Source organism: Phyllostomus discolor, chromosome 11 (genome assembly GCF_004126475.2).
Source record: "Phyllostomus discolor isolate MPI-MPIP mPhyDis1 chromosome 11, mPhyDis1.pri.v3, whole genome shotgun sequence".
NCBI lineage: Eukaryota > Metazoa > Chordata > Mammalia > Chiroptera > Phyllostomidae > Phyllostomus > Phyllostomus discolor.
In genome coordinates this window covers 4,445,104-4,460,548 of record NC_040913.2, presented here as the reverse complement: position 1 = coordinate 4,460,548, position 15,445 = coordinate 4,445,104, and the positions used below count along the sequence as shown (strand labels likewise).

The following is a 15,445-nucleotide window of genomic DNA, read 5'->3' as shown; positions in this document are numbered from 1 at the left end:
ACAGGCTGAGAGAGAAAGAGTAAGAAACAGTATGAAATACAAAGAAAACACAGAAAAATACTTCAAAAAAGAAAGTAATTAACAAAGAAAACCAGAGACAGCAGATGCAATAAAAAGATGAGGCGGAGGGGCCATGTCCGCCGGGAAGAGCTACAGGTGAGAAGGGCCCCTGTTCCGTGTTGTGATGGAGGAAGACGGGTTTGTCTTCTGAAAGGCGCATCTCAGAGCGAAGTTCCCCAGCTCCTACACCCAGTCCACGGGTTCCTGTCACTTCTGCTCGTTTTAGCATGTCACGGACGCTGTCCTGAAGATACTCAATAGAAAAGAGAATTGTACGACCTCAGGTACCAGGTCTACTCACCAATTTTGGCAAAAGCTTCCCTGAGCTCCATCATTTCCTCGTCGGACACTGATCCCCGGGCCATTTTTTATTGCTTTCAGGCAACAGATCTGCAGGGGCAAGAGCGGAAGGAACGACGGTTGTGCATATTAATTCTTAAGGTGACCGTGTCCCTGTAGTGAGTGAAGAAGCTTTCCTCTGCCTCTCGTGATGTGCAACCACCTGTCCGCAATGTAGGGAACAGATGTGTCTTGACCTTCCACGTGGCGGTCTGCAAAGCCGGCCCTCACCCATCTCTCCTCTCCCTGCTGCCCACCACCGCGGCTTCATCGGGGGTGGAGCTCACTGCCCCGCCCCGCCTCGCCGCCTCCTTGAATCCAGGCTGGTGCTGGGACTGCTCGGACCCTTCAGAAGGCTGGAGAATCCTCCCTTGAAGAATGCTCATTCTTGGCACGTCCCCTCCCTCTGCCGCAAGGTGGGAACCATGAGAAGAGCCAGAAAAGGAGACCCAGGTGCTCCGGGTAGGGACCAGTGCCTGCTGCGCTCCCAGCAGGTGGGCAGTTGCGCCCACCCGCCTCCCTAGCTGGCCTCTCAGGGTGTTTCCGCCCATTGGAGCCCCAGGTGTCCACACCCCGGTCAGCTGCGCTCCTTACACCGAGAGCAAGAGAGATGCTAAAATGATCGTGTTCCGTCTCTGACCTTTAGAGCAGCTGGTTGCCCAGCAACACACACCTGTAACACGTAACGTTTCCCCAGACATCCCCAGATGCACTGTCACGTTCACGCTTAGAAGGAGTGTGCTCGGCCCACCCAGCAGACGGACTTTAAAACTCACAAGGAAGTGATCAAAGTTCTGCAAGTAGGCAAGGAAAGAGGAAGGCACTTTGACGCCCCAGTAATTCACAGATGGGGATCTAAGGGACTTTTAGGTGCTTTCTCCTCGGAAAGGCCAGTGCCCAAGCCACTTCCCCTTTCCTTCTGGGGAGGCACCGCTGATCCTTCCGGGGGGAGAGAGAGAGAATGTGCCGGAACACGGATGGCGGCGGGGGAGAAAAGGCCGCTCGCTGGCGCCCCACATGGCACCTTTCGGGTAGGACTCCCACGGAGGCGCACTGGGTTTCCTGGCGGGTGGGGCAGGGGAGGGGGGAGGGGGGTATCTCTATGATTCTATTTTGGGATGTTGTTTTAAACTGAGTTCCCTTTCTACAGTTTCACATTATCCCACGGCACACGGGTGCACTGACCCCGGTGGAGACCGGCACGCACACAGAAGAGGAGGTGGTTTGAGCGCTCAGACCTGCAAGCTGAACGTGCATGGTGCTTCACTTTGCAAATCCGCGTCCATCTTGCCATCCTGTGACTGACACGTGTGAGCGCTTCCCAACTGCTGTTTCCCCCTGTGACCCTTGCTCAGCAGAAACTTTACATGTCAATGAAAGTGAGCAAATTAAAAAAAAAACCCACACAATTCTGGGAGCCTTTGGTTGAAGACACCCAAATGTTCTCCCTCCTCCACTTGTCCCAGCTCCTTGTCACCGTATGCACTGGTGGGAGCTCCAGGGAGCACATTTTAAAGTTATGGAAGTATAGACATTGCTATTTTTTAAATTTCTTTAAAAACATATTTTGATCCAAGCCCCAGCTGGCGTAGCTCAGTGGATTGAGCGCGGGCTGCGAACCGAAGTGTTGCAGGTTCGATTCCCAGTCAGGGTACATGCCTGGGTTGCAGGCCACGGCCCCCAGCAACTGCACGTTGATGTTTCTCTCTCTCTCTCTGTATCTCCCTTCCCTCCCTCTCTAAAAATAAATAAATAAAATCTTAAAAAAAACATATTATGATCCCACTTCTATGATCCCACTTAAGAATCCCGAAACACTAAGTTGAAAGAACCTATCCATTCCTATATTCATAGCAGCTCTATTACAATCGCCAAGCTCCGCTCCGGAAGCAGCCCAAGTGCCCGTCAGGAGATGCGTGGATAAAAAAGCATCTGGTCCATTTACACAGTGCAATACCACTCATCTGTGAAAGAAAGGAAATCTTATCTTTTGTGACAGTCTGGGTGGACCTGGAGATGCTTATGCTAAGTGGAATAATCCAATTAGAGAAAGACAAATACCATAGGATCTCACTTATGCGTGGAATCTAAGCAACAAAATAAACGAACAGAACAGAAACAGAGGCCTGGATCTGTGGAGTCGCCTGACAGCAGCCAAAGGGGAGCGGGAGGGGGGCCAGGTGAAAGAAGGTGAAGGAATCGGCCAAAAAGCATACGTGCATAATGCACAGACACAGACGGCAGCGTGGTGAAGGTCAGAGGGCAAAGGGTCGGGGCCAGGCGGAGGAGGGCGGGGCTGGGTGGAGGAGGGCGGGGTGGTGGGTTGGAGGGAAACTCTGCTAGGGGCAACGGGCGCAGGATGTAGGGAGCAGGTGTTGTTTTATCGAGTTGCACCCTTGAAACCTGCATGGTTTTGTGAACCCACATCACCCCAATACATTCCATTAAAATCTGTATCATTATCCGTGAAAGTTCATTATCATTTACTGTGCACATCTAAAAGGGCATGGTCCCTCGGTTCTCTGAGGACGGCAGCAAATGGGGGAGGCCTTAGGTGTACAAGCACAGGTGACCTCACGTGCACAGGTCACCAGAACCCTCAGCAGCAGGTCCTCCGGGTCCCACCTCCTGTCTCCCCTTCCCATCCCCTCCTTCCTTTCGTCTGCCTGCCTGCCTGTCTCCCTCCCTCCTTTATTTCTTTTCTTTCTTCCTTCCTTTTCACCACCTTACTCCAAAACCAATTCCAGCCAGAGGACCAGCTCTATCCGAACTGCAGGACGAACCCAGTGAGGGTGCGCAACCAGTGAGAAGGGGGAACAGGGTGTCGGCAGGGAAGAGTGTGAACACTTGGAAGGCAGGGTCAAGGCTGCGTATTCTGCGAGAAGTGGGCTATAGTCCGGCTCCGTGTTTTCCAGAAACGGATGCAGAACGGAAGACAGCATCAGTGAAAGAAGTCAGCCTATCCACACGAGACAGACAAACCAGTTTTCTCGGGCCGTGGAAACGAGGTTGACAGCAACACCTTCACCCAGGCCTCGGGAGGAAGACTCTCGTGGGGCGTAGTAAACACAGATTCGTGTTGTTTCCTAATGCCCCTCCGTGGAGGCTGGCGGCACGAGCGTATCCATTCTCGTTTTGTGGAGCAGGAAGCGGACGCGCAGGGAAACTAGATGCGCGGCCTCAGATCACACAGGCAGGCGGCCGGGTTCCGGTCCTCAGTCTCTGCTCCTCTCCCATTCAGCTCAGTGCCTCACCTTCCGTGGGCTACACCTTTCATCCATACGTCCATTCACTGGGAAGTTTTTCATTAGGTCTCTTTAATATGCACAGCCCAGGGGAGAGTAAAATAAACAAACAAACAAAAAACTACAGCACAGGGACGTATCTAGGTGTTCCAGCTTAGGAAGCTTTTGTTCCACGTGTTAAGAAATCAAGGCTTCCATTTTAAGGAATTAATTTATAACTTTGCACACCTCATTACACTCTGTGAATAACTGGGCTTGGTTCTCCTTGATGCTCTCCACCAAGACTCCATTGAGAGGTGCATTGAGAGAAGGCTCTCTCCCCATCATGTTTTAACACGGCTCTTGGTGAGCTCTGGTCTAAAGCCCTAAAGCTGGCTGGCCCCTCCTGGTCTCAGGTTCCTGAGCACCTCTTGGTGCTTGAGTGCTCATGGGATTGTGAAATAAAGCCATTCACTGAACAACTATTTAATGAATGCCTGCTCCGGGCTCTGCCCTTCACTTCCCGTGGGGTGTGTCTGCATGGACCTGGTGACCCGGAAAGCACGGGATGATGTGAAAGGTCAAGAGAAGGAAAGGAACGAATCTCTAAATCTACATTCAGCCCTGTCCTTGGATCTCAGAGTTTTAAATTCGAGCACGGTGAGAAACTGGTGAGACACACAAGTAAAGGCAGGGAATGAGGGTACATTTTAAGGCTCAAGAGCAGAGCCAAGGAAGAAAAGAAAGAAATATTTTGGGATGAAAAAAAAAACAAAGATGATACTATAGTGAAAAAGGAGAGAAAATGTTTTAGCATAAAAATTACAGAGCCCATTCAAATAAAGTGCCTAGAAAGAGAAATAAAGCAGGATTTTAAAACTGTGATTTTTAAGCCACAGCAGGTAGGTCACGATGAAAAAATGTCAGCACCTGGATAACCACATTTTTCTAAGAGATTTATAAATGGGATCAGCTCCGAGAAGCCGTAGAGGGAGACGGCTTTCACATTTTAAAAATCCAAAACACATCAGTGATTTAATAACTAAAAGGAAAAGAGAGTAGTTTGAATTAGCTTAAAAGGCAAATTGGAGCCCTGGCTGGCATAGCTCAGTGGATTGAGCGTGGGCTGCGAACCAAAGCATCGCAGGTTCGATTCCCAGCCAGGGCACATACCTGGGTTGCAGGCCATGACCCCCAGCAACCGCACATTGATGTTTCTCTCTCTCTCTCTTTATCTCCCTCCCTTCCCTTTCTAAAAATAAATAAATAAAATCTTTTAAAAAAAGGCGAATTGGAGAACAAAATGCCGACACCCTGAGTTACTGTGACACCGTTTGCTGCCTGTCGGGCCCAACACGAGGGCCGGCCCGGTCAAAAAGTCTGTTACGCTCCTCTCTGCACAGTGGCTCCAGCAGCGCCTGGGTGTCTGGAACTTCACTGGAAACAATTTTGTTAGATTTTATTGGGACAGCTGTCATATCAGTGTGCATTTAAAGAATTTTATCTTCAATACCCTGGTTTCTCTTCAGATCACATAAATGTTTGGCCTTTTACTAAAAAAAACTTATCAAAATTGGTGGATTTTTTGTAGTCATTTAAATATTGAAGATGGAAGAAAATAAGCAACATGTTTTGGAGCATTAAGCTTTGTTATTTTGAGAAAAGTAAAAATGCAACTAAAATGCCAAAAAAGGTTTGTGCAGTGTGTGGAGAAGGTGCTGTGACTGGTCAAATGTGTGAAAGTGGTTTGTGAAGTTTCTTGGTACCATTGACACTTTGGTCAAACAGTCCTTTGCTGTGGGGCTGTCCTATGCATGGGAAGATGTTTAGCAGCACCCCGGCCTCTGCCCACTAGAAGCCAGTAGCAGGAGAACAGCCGACATACTCAAAATACCCAAATCAATAGTTATTGGTGAAAATGAAAAAGGTGTCTTTTATTTCATAGAGAAAATGGACTTTTTGGCCAACCTAATCGATAAATTGCCGTTACCATCAGAACAAGCAGAAAGTCCTGGACACACAACCCAACTTTCAGAGACAGAAGGACTCTGAGGAGTGATGTATTACAACCAACGAGATGACACACTTTATATATGTCCACGTTTGCAAGGCGATGCCAGGCTACCATTGGTCCATGCAGTTGTCGGGGAACAGAGCAGCGAAAGGATGGAGGGGCCATTGGAAGGGTCGTTACAGAGCGGAACTGAGAAGACGCCCTTTAGCTGCTGGAGCTGCATGTGCAAATAGAGCCATTTTCACAAAGCAGAGAAACAGGGAGACGAAGTCACTAACACACAGCTCCTCAGACCCTTTCGAAGAAGGACATTGCTGGCTTAGAACCAAACACTAGGTCCTTTACATCGCCTATGAATGTGTCAGCCTGGAAGAAATTACTCCCATCTGAACACATCCATATTTGAAGGGATGCGTTCCGAGAACGTTGGTAAAATTCACGGAGACAATGGGTGAGCGTTTCGGTTTGCAAACTCCGGGCACCATACTGGCAGCAGACTCTAGAGAGGTCGCTACAACCGTGCACTTGGCGAGGCCCTGGGGGCCTGAGGAAAGTGAGAGGCACAGCCTGTCCCTCCCAGGGCGCAAAGGAGCCGTGGCCTCAGCACCGCTCTGTCGCTCTTGGGTAACGTGGCCTTCTTCAGTGGCCGCGTCGTCTCACCGTGCCCTGCCAGGGACCATTCTAAGGTCGCTTGTAAAGTGGTGGTGAGATCTGGAGCCCTGTGTCTGAACCACTGCCCAGATCTGAAGAAGGGCAACATAAAATACACGGGACCTTGAACACAAAGTCTGAGAAGAAAAATCTCAAGCCGTTCTCTAAGCCACGCCTGGCTACTTGTGCTCCTGTGAGTAACTGAATTGATTAGACCAGTGGTTATAGAAGCCCGTGATCTCTGGCCAGAGAAAGTACTGGTTGCTCATTGTGATAAGATTATTTTTAAAGTCCTGAGAAAGTCAAGTCACCCCTCAAAGGGCAGACGCCTCGGGACTTATTCGTTCCTTCAGGTCAGTGGGTTTGAGTCCCGACTTGAAGGAGGTTGGTACTTCCCAGCTTGGGCGTGGAAACCAATTTCTGAGAAGATGCTTCATGATAAAAGCACCTGACTCAGATTCCTGCAGTCTGAAGATGAAAACTATATTTAGGCGTTTGCTATAGAATACAGTGCTGCAGAATATGCGAAAGGAACCGGGCTCTCTAAAATAAGCGTGAAACCGTCAGCTGCACTTTCTCTGGGGAGAGAAAATTAGTAATGAAAAGAAGCCGGGAGAATGGAAAAAGGAGGCCCATCCGCGGGAAAGAGCTCACGGGCTGGGATCCGTTCTGAAAGGCGATAGTGCCGGGCTAGTCGGGTCTTTGGTTCGATACATTGATGCCCAGTTATATAACCGCCCGGATCAGGGGTGCACCTGTAACCTGGGATCGCATTGCCAAGGGACTCTTTTGAACGTGCCCTACTTTTCCTGCAACTTGACCCAGTGAGCGGAGTAACACTGGAAACCCAGGACCCAAATTCCTGGCTTTGCCTCCATCACGTCAGTACGTATCCAGGGGGAAACAGTACAGCTTCCCCAGCCCTCGGTGCACAGGGAGTGACCCCAGACAAGCTGGAGTCCAGAACGCGATTAATACTGCAATCTCTAGAGTTAGCCTGTGACGACGCAAGAATTAAAATATAAAGTACATGGGCTTTCAACGTGAAACAAAAGAACTGTAAGTTTTTTAAAAAACTTAGATAACACAAGAGCCTTGCTTTCACTTGTTCCTGTTTGGTTTTACAAGAGGCCACTTCAGGGGGGCCGGCTGCGCATGATGGACTACATGGTCCTGGGCACCATTTGTCTGTAGATACAGATACACCGAAGCTCTCCGTAAAGGGTGATTCTGAAAACGTATTTTAAAAATGACTTTAAGAAACCAAATAATTATCCACGCTCTCAAATACAGACAGCCACTTAAAGGGGCCCTTGGGGATTCTTTAGTCGAGTCAGAATGTCCTTCCTCCTGTCCCTTCTCTTCCCTGCACGCTCCCCGGTTCTCCAGGGGCTGCCCCAGAGGACAGAAGTGTCACCTCTGTAGCCTCAGAGGAGTGAGGTGCAAGGCATGGGGCTGCGGGGGTGGGGGCGGCGGGCAGGGGTGGCTGTTCTCAGCACAGATTCGGGGGCTCTATCCGGTCACTGCCTTGGGCGGGTCAGGAGTCCTGGGTGGCCGGCAGGCCCACTCACTCCAGACCTGATAGACCCACCGCTACTCTGAGGGCCACAGCGGCTCCAGCACAGCACTGAGGGCTTCTGTATACAGCATTGCACAGGGAGCCCGGCTCAGTCACTGGCCAAGGAGTGCCCACAGCCACTCCCCTCTCCCCCAGCAGCCCCCAGCACCCCTGTTGTCTGCGAAGGAGGAGATGCAGATCAACTCTCTGGCAAGCAAAGGGGATCCACCCTGCAGGCTGCAGGCTGCGGAGGCACCTCGTGGCCTCGGCATCTCTCTCTTTCCCTGGGCTGAGATAATAACGCTTCTGGCGTTAACGTCTTAGAACTCCACAGCTCCCCTTCAGTCCACATTCTGTTGGGTTGGCCAAAAAGTCCGTTGTGTTTTTTCTGTGCGACGGCTCTGGTTGTGTTTAGTTGTGCTTGAATTGCATTCGAAACAGTTCTGTTAGAATGTTTTGTGACAGCTGTCCTATCAGCGTGCATTTAAAAAAAGCTTATCAAAATTATTAATTTTGTGTGCAGCCATTTTAATACTGAAGATGGAATAAGTTTGGCGTATCATGCTTTATTATTTCAAGAAAGGTAAAAATGCAACTGAAACACACACAAAAGATTGGTGCAGTGTGTGGAGAAGGTGCTGTGAGTGATCGAGCGTGTCAAAAGTGGTTCGTGATGTTTCATGCTGGAGATTTCTCACTGGACGATGGTCCCCAGTCAAGTAGACCAGTTGGAGTTGATAGCGATCAAATCGAGACATTACATGGGAACAATCAGTGTTCTACCATGTGGGATCTAGCCGACAGACTCAAAATATCCAAATCGATAAAGTTCTTGGGAAAATGAAAAATGTGTCTTCATTTACGGAAAAAAAAAATAAGAGACTTTTTGGGCAACCTAATACCACTGGGACTTTAAGATTTAGACCTTCCTCTGTTGGAAACCCCGGATCTTTTCAAAAAGCTGCCTGTTCACATGGGCAGGCTGGTCATCCACTGTCACACGATCACTTCGGCATCAGACGCCACTCACTCATTCGTACCTCCATTCTTTCGCTCCCTGGAGAGCACCGCTCTCTGGTCGCGGGGCCACACGCACAGGGTCCCAAGGGCTGCGGCTCCGTGCAGCCCACAGGCACATGTCAAGTCCCAAAGGGGACGTAGAGATTATATAGCTCACTCCCTGATAAAAGTTACAAAGGTCAAAAGTGAATCAATAAAAAGGACAGACAAAGGGCTCAAGGGAAAAAGATTAGAAGACAGTAAGAAATGAGCACATCTCATTTCTTAAGAAATGTCAAACATCTACATCAGTCCATGCCACAAAGGTGTGCCAGTAACTTCTACCCTTGTTTGTCGCCAAGGATACCGCCGCTGAAACGCCCAGCCGGCGTGGGGTGGGGGAGGGGGTGGGGCCCGAGCGCTGGGAGGCCTTCGGCGGCCACCCGTGCAACGCTGGACTCCATTTGGCCTCTCTGGGCCTCAGTTTCCTCATCTATAAGTTGAGAGATGAAATCCCTCCCAATGTAAAAGTTCCAGAAGTCTGCTCTGTGGTGGACAACTGCGTGCACCAGCCGGAGCTGGGGGTCTGGTGCACTTCAAACGAGCCTGGACACAGGGGCCTAGATGCAGGGCGGGGGCTTCCAGGAGCCGTGGCCTTGGCCCTGGGGTGACTCCCATGGGAGGCGCCTCTGCTGACGTGCACCCGGAGCCTCCCACCCCCGCCTGGCTCCTGCTCTTACCTCCGCAGCAGGGACAGCTCGGTCCTCGTGCGTTCTCCCTTCCACACAGTGTGGGGAAGCCACCAGAGCAGCAGGTGGGGTCGTTGGGACAGCCCAGGACATGCCCATCCGGTCCCCTCCTAGTCTCTAGGCAAGACCGTGTGCGCACTGCCCCAGAGAGAAAGCCACCTGCTGTTTTCTTAAAAATATCCAAATGAGGAAACCCTGCAACCTCTCAGGTGTCTCGTGTCGCCACCCTGTAACCTAAATCTTTTCTGATACTATGAAAGCTCGCTCTCTCTCTCTCTCGGGCTGTTCTCGGAGGGAATAACAGAAGCTGCTCGATTCGTAACAATCCAGTCACATGCCTTGGTGACTGCCACCGGGCTTCTAAAAAAACTCTTCTCACCTGGCGTTGGAGGCTTATTTTCTAAATTTTAAGAATTTTCCTTGCTATCTTCTGGATCTGGGCCAAGTTCCTTAAACGATAACGTAAGAGTAACAGGGTCATTGAATGCAGACGTGAAGGGCCTTAGGGACGACCTGTCTGGCCACTTTTCTCCCGTCACAGGGGAGTGAGATGACAACCAGGTTAAAGGACATGCCCATCGTCACAGAGCTCTCTGGGACCGGCGGGACCCAGGCTTCCTTACTTCTCTTCTTTCCTTTACAGTGTTTTCAACTCTAAGAGGGAATGCTGTTCTTTAAGACCTGCGCAGCTTATAGGAAGTGTAGTTCCCTCACGCTTTCAAACAGCTTACGAATATACTCTCATGCATGTTTCCTGCACGTGAAGAAAAACGTCGTCTGGGGAGTGAGAAGGTGCTGCGTCAGAGTAGGCTGCAAACACCGTGTGCCAATGCTATGGACACATATAATCGGCACCTTCTCGGTTACCACGACCAAGGCAAGGCGACCGGCTCCTGCACGCATCTGCATGTTCATTGTTGACTCTGCGTGAAGGCCGGCCTTCGGATTTTCCTGAGCAACCCAAAAGCAAACCACATTAAACAACTCCCTCTCAGGCACGATGCTCAAAAGACAGTGCGCCCAATTCACGGATGAGTGCCGCGACCACGGCCCCAGGCTTCTGAAAAGGATCGGCATGGTTTCGGACTGTCTGTTCCTCCGGCTGCCAGGTGGGGGTCGAGGAGCCTGTCCGTCCTCCCTGAACTCTGGCTCGGCCCTCAGGCACCTGCACCCGCATCTGTGACTTCCAGCACATTCTGTGATCACGGACTGTGAGTCACTGTACTACACAGGTGCTCAGAAAAGGACGTTGTAGAGATGCACAGAGAAACCCAGTGGCTGGCTGCCGGCGATGCTGGGCAGTGGGTCTCTAAGTGCACACGGTGGTGTCTGCTCGGAGCCGAGTCCTGCCGAGGGGGGAGCAGGGGGGCACGGAGACAGAGCAGTGGCGGGAAGGGTGCTACATCCAAGCCCGGGACACATGACCCCGAAGGTCCAGGAACACACAGGGAATCGTCAGGAATGGGTGCATCAGGATGCAATTTGCATATCTCTACAGAGGCTGTGAGACGCATCCTGTAGAACTAATAATAGAAATAAAAACCATGCAGTACCCGACTAGTACTTCATCAGGGGTGCTGGCCGCTTTCCCCTCAGCCTGTCAAATCGGAAAATGACAACAGCCAACGCCACAAGAGCTGTCCCGTGTGAACGAGTCAAAATGACACCTATTTTTTGGTCAAACCTGCAAAAAATATTTTTTTTGATGTGCCAGAGGGTCCAGGAATTAGTCTACGTGCTGTGAGGTGAGAAAAGCTCACGCATCACTGTGTGCAAGGCACCTACCCCACCACGGCGCTACGGGAGGGCCCGGACGAGCTCCACTGCCCAAGCGCAGGAGGAGAGCTGCGTCTTAAAGGAGCAGCAGGGAGATGACGTGGAGAAGGGCACTCCGCTTCCCGCGGAAGGGCAAAGCGCCCTGGGAAGACAGGTGAGAAGCCAGAGCACGCCCAGGAAGACTCGGAGGGACGGTTGGGCGGGACCGGCTGGAGAGGCGGGAGGTGGGACTCTGGAGGCGTCTGGGGGAAGGGGCGTGGCGGCTCCTTCCCTGCTGGCTCTTGCAGAAGGAAACCTTGGTGACTTAGGCTCTTCTCGCTATCTTCAGTCACAACGCTTATTGCATTCGCTCTGAGTGGTACAAATACTTTTCTTTTTAATCCTCACCCGAGGATGTGTTTACTGAGTTTAGAGAGAGGACGGGGTTGTGGGGGAGGGGGTGAAGAGGGAGAGAGACCCTGATGGGAGAAAGAAACACTGGTCAGTTTCCCCCCACAGGTGCCCCCACAGGGATCACACCTGCAGCCTGCAGCCACACGAGCTGATGCTCCAGGCAGCCGAACCACTCGGCCAGGGCCAGCGAGACAAACACTTCTGGTCCTCCTCATGCTACAAAATGATTCGACCTAGAAGCCATGCCCGTCTGCTTGCCTGTACACAGCTTGCCTCTCCTACGACCCCTTCCCCTTGAGAAAACACAGGCCTGTGAAGCGAGGAGAGAACTGGGCATGTTGGGAAACGGGACAATGTGGGCCCTGAAAACCGAAGTTTCTCCGCAAAGTCTCAAACTGAGTCAGGGACTGGCCTGGAGGGAGAAGCGGAGCCTGTCCATCTCGGTCTGGTTGGGCCATGGGACAGGAAAACCGAGAGTCCCTCAGCATCGCACAACCTGCAGGTTCAACACCCCCCCCAACCCCGAGATGCTCAGCCCGTGAGAGGAACCGTGCGCCGTGGAGGTGGGGCCGACCAGGAGAATCGGGGGTGGGGGGGGGAGGGCTTTCTTCTTCACCCTTCGTTCACAGTGTCACCGGCTCTAGACCCCGACTCCCACTGGAAGGGCGTGTCCCCCAAACGCTCCTGATCCCACCTTCCTTGATAAAATCAGCCTTCCAATATAAGGAGGGCTATTCCTTCCTTAGGAAGGAACACCCCTTTTCTTAACGACAAAATCATAAGCACGTAACTCCGTAACACGATCACACTCGAGCACACCGTAGGGCGCTTCAGGCGAAACGTTCACGTCGAACCTGTAAATCATGACGCCCATGTCGGCACCCCACCAGCCCCGCTGAGCGGGCGGGGCTCCCGCCGGACCCCGCGTGCACTGCACGGGAAGCACCGTGCACGCCGAAAAGACACTGGGGCCTCGGATGCGGCTGCGTCTGCGCTGTGTGTTTTGTAAACCCTACTTCGGTGTTCCAAGCCTCCGTTTCTTCGCATGTAAAAAGAGAATGTTTAATAATTCGAGCATGGGGCTCCCGCCATTGGGTTCTGTTAGAATGAGATGACACAGGGTGTTTCGGTTACACACAACCGTGCCTGGCAGAGGAAGGAAGGGGCGGAGGGACGGAGAGAGGGAGGGAGGGGAACATCAAGAACCAGAACTTGTACAAAATAATCTTGGGGAACAAGGCCAATTTCCACTGTAAATTGTATGAAATATGTCACATCCCCACCTAAAATCCACACAATCATACAAATGTTGTGTGTGTGGGTAAATCTAGATTTCGTGTCTGTGTTCTATTGTCAAATGTGTTCCTCTTGGCTTGCTCGGGCGCTGGGACCGCCTGTCTCACTGCGAGTCCCAGCAGCGAATCTCAGACGAGAGCGCACAGTCAGTACAAGACACCACCCAGAAGCCAACGGCATCGGTACGGGCTGATGCCACGTTGCGAGGCCAAGGCGCTCCGGACCTGGCCTGGCCTAGAATACCGGCGGTGGAAAGTACCTTCTAAAGGCTGAGGAAATGAGGCCAGAGTGGGGAAATTACAGCCACCTTGAGAAAAGCCTGCGCACATCCACACTAAGTCACGAGAAGAGATCTCTGGGCATCCATGACGAGAACCACTGGACAGCACCTGCCCAGTCCAGAGCGCACCCGTGCCTGGGGCCCAGGTCTGGGGACCAGCCTGTACTCCGCACCCCTCCCTCTGCCCTTCCCAGTGCTCAGGCATCCTCTCTCCTGCAGCTGGAGCTGGAGAGCCATAGAGGCAAGGTGTGGCCATGTTTGCATGTTAGCAATGACGGGCGGAAGCCCCTATTTATTCTCAACTGTGTGACCTCATTTTCTGTCAGCTCCTGGGAGTAGCTGTTTTAGAATCTCTAATGACCAGCTCACTCTCAGGGGAAAAAAATGAGGAGTTACAGATAAATGGAGGCAGGGAATTTTAATTCGATGGGATAGACTTATCTTCACCTTGTTGGGAGGCATGGTTTGAATGGCAAGAGCTCACCAGCACCAGCTTACACCGGGGCATGCTGTGACAGGTTTCTTCGGTGAGAAGTTTAAATAATGAAAGAGTCTAGTCTAAGACCTACGTAACTCTCACTTTAAGGACTTTGTAGCATAAAATTCTCAAGCATTTACTGGTGTGCTTTTCAGATGTGTTTGGTATAGCCAAGACCACGTTGCTCAGTTGGTTAGAGCATTGTCCCGATACCCCAGGGTGTGGGTTCGATCCCCAGTCAGGGCACATGCAAGAAGCAAGCAATGAATGTATAAATGAGTGGAACCACAAATTCTCTCTCTCTCCCTCTCTCTCAAATCAATAAAAAAATGTTCGGTATATCAGCAAACCCATCCAAAGTAGAGTTTGGCTCTCTGCCCGATGGACATGTGATATTAGGAATAATCATCCACTGGTTGATCACAGGGATGTCTAATCAATGTCACACTGATGAGAAAGCAACTAGTGCATGGTGCTAGAAGACACGACGTTGTCTAAACTCATGTGTTTGCGCCACTAAGAAACTCAGTATATCATGGGAAAAGGCAAGGTGTGAATCTCGGTTCTGGCACTTAGGTTCTGTGACCTTGGACTTAACCCTCCCGGAACCTCAGTTTGGTCCTCTGTCATACGGTGGTGAGAACCCCAACCTTGTGCAGCTTCTGCGTGGAAATAGAAGAGCAAACATGTATCAAGTGCTAAGCGTGATGCCTGGCACAGAGGAAGGACGCAGTAAGTCAGGAGGCGGCGGAGAGAGAGACACACACAGGCTGATGAGATGGGGCAATGCAGGGAGGGGCAGAGTGAAACCGAGAACAGACCTGGGAAATGGGCAGGCCTTCCCCTATTGCACAGAGGACACTGAGCTCCGGAAGGTGGAAGACATTTGCTCAGACGCCACAGTCAGTCCAAGGCTAGACAGTGAATCCCAGCACGCCTCCCGATTTGCTCCCTTCTTTATGCCGCAGCGGTTTGGTGCACAGACACTGCAGGACACGCTCTGACTCACGGCCCCCGGAAAACTGACAGTATGTCTATTACACGCATCACACGCCATGTACATTATACATGACCGCCCTGGAGACTGTGCCGTCATTGCCTTTCTCTGTGATCACAGGAGAGAAACAGAGAATCGGGGATGTTTCGATGAAAAATCTCAACTTGAAAGACACCAAGGGAAGGGAAAAAACTGAAAAACTCCCCTAGGTTGCCCATAATATTTCATCTTTCCAAGGGGGAAAAAAAAAGTTAAATGTGTCTTTTATAAAGCGTTGGAAATGACAGGGAAGTTCATTTCCTCTTTTTAAAAAGACCAGAGGCAGATCATTAATACAAAACCACACACTTGTCTCTCTTTTTTTCCTTCTGTTTACTCGGCACTATTATCTAGTGTTCTCCATAAGGAACACCTGTGCCTCCCTTCTTACCCTGGCCTTCCCGGGAAAGTGCTGGGGGCCGGGGATGCCGGGGAGGTACCAAGGACCCACATTTTAAAATGCTCCCTCCGAGGCTAACGAAGACGCGGCTCGAATTCTAAATTTTGCCTCAGACACGGTGACAGTGAAGAAGCAAATTTTATACAAATACATTTGTGCACCTGTGCTTCACACATTTGGATACACAGTTTG

General features: G+C 51.1%; 1 protein-coding gene across 5 annotated transcripts in view; it reads right to left on the bottom strand.

The window, feature by feature from the left end:
• The window catches only part of LCP1 (lymphocyte cytosolic protein 1), a 69,997-nt gene that overhangs the window by 27,869 nt on the left and 26,683 nt on the right, over positions 1–15,445 (bottom strand). For 4 of the 5 annotated variants that reach the window (XM_028527023.2, XM_036011210.1, XM_036011209.1 and 1 more), the window contains one exon: positions 362–450. In XM_028527023.2, the coding sequence (XP_028382824.1) occupies positions 362–425 (64 nt within the window). In that variant the 5' untranslated portion in view covers positions 426–450. Of the gene's footprint in view, positions 1–361; positions 488–15,445 lie in introns of those variants that run through there. The other variant, XM_028527022.2, reaches the window with a different exon arrangement.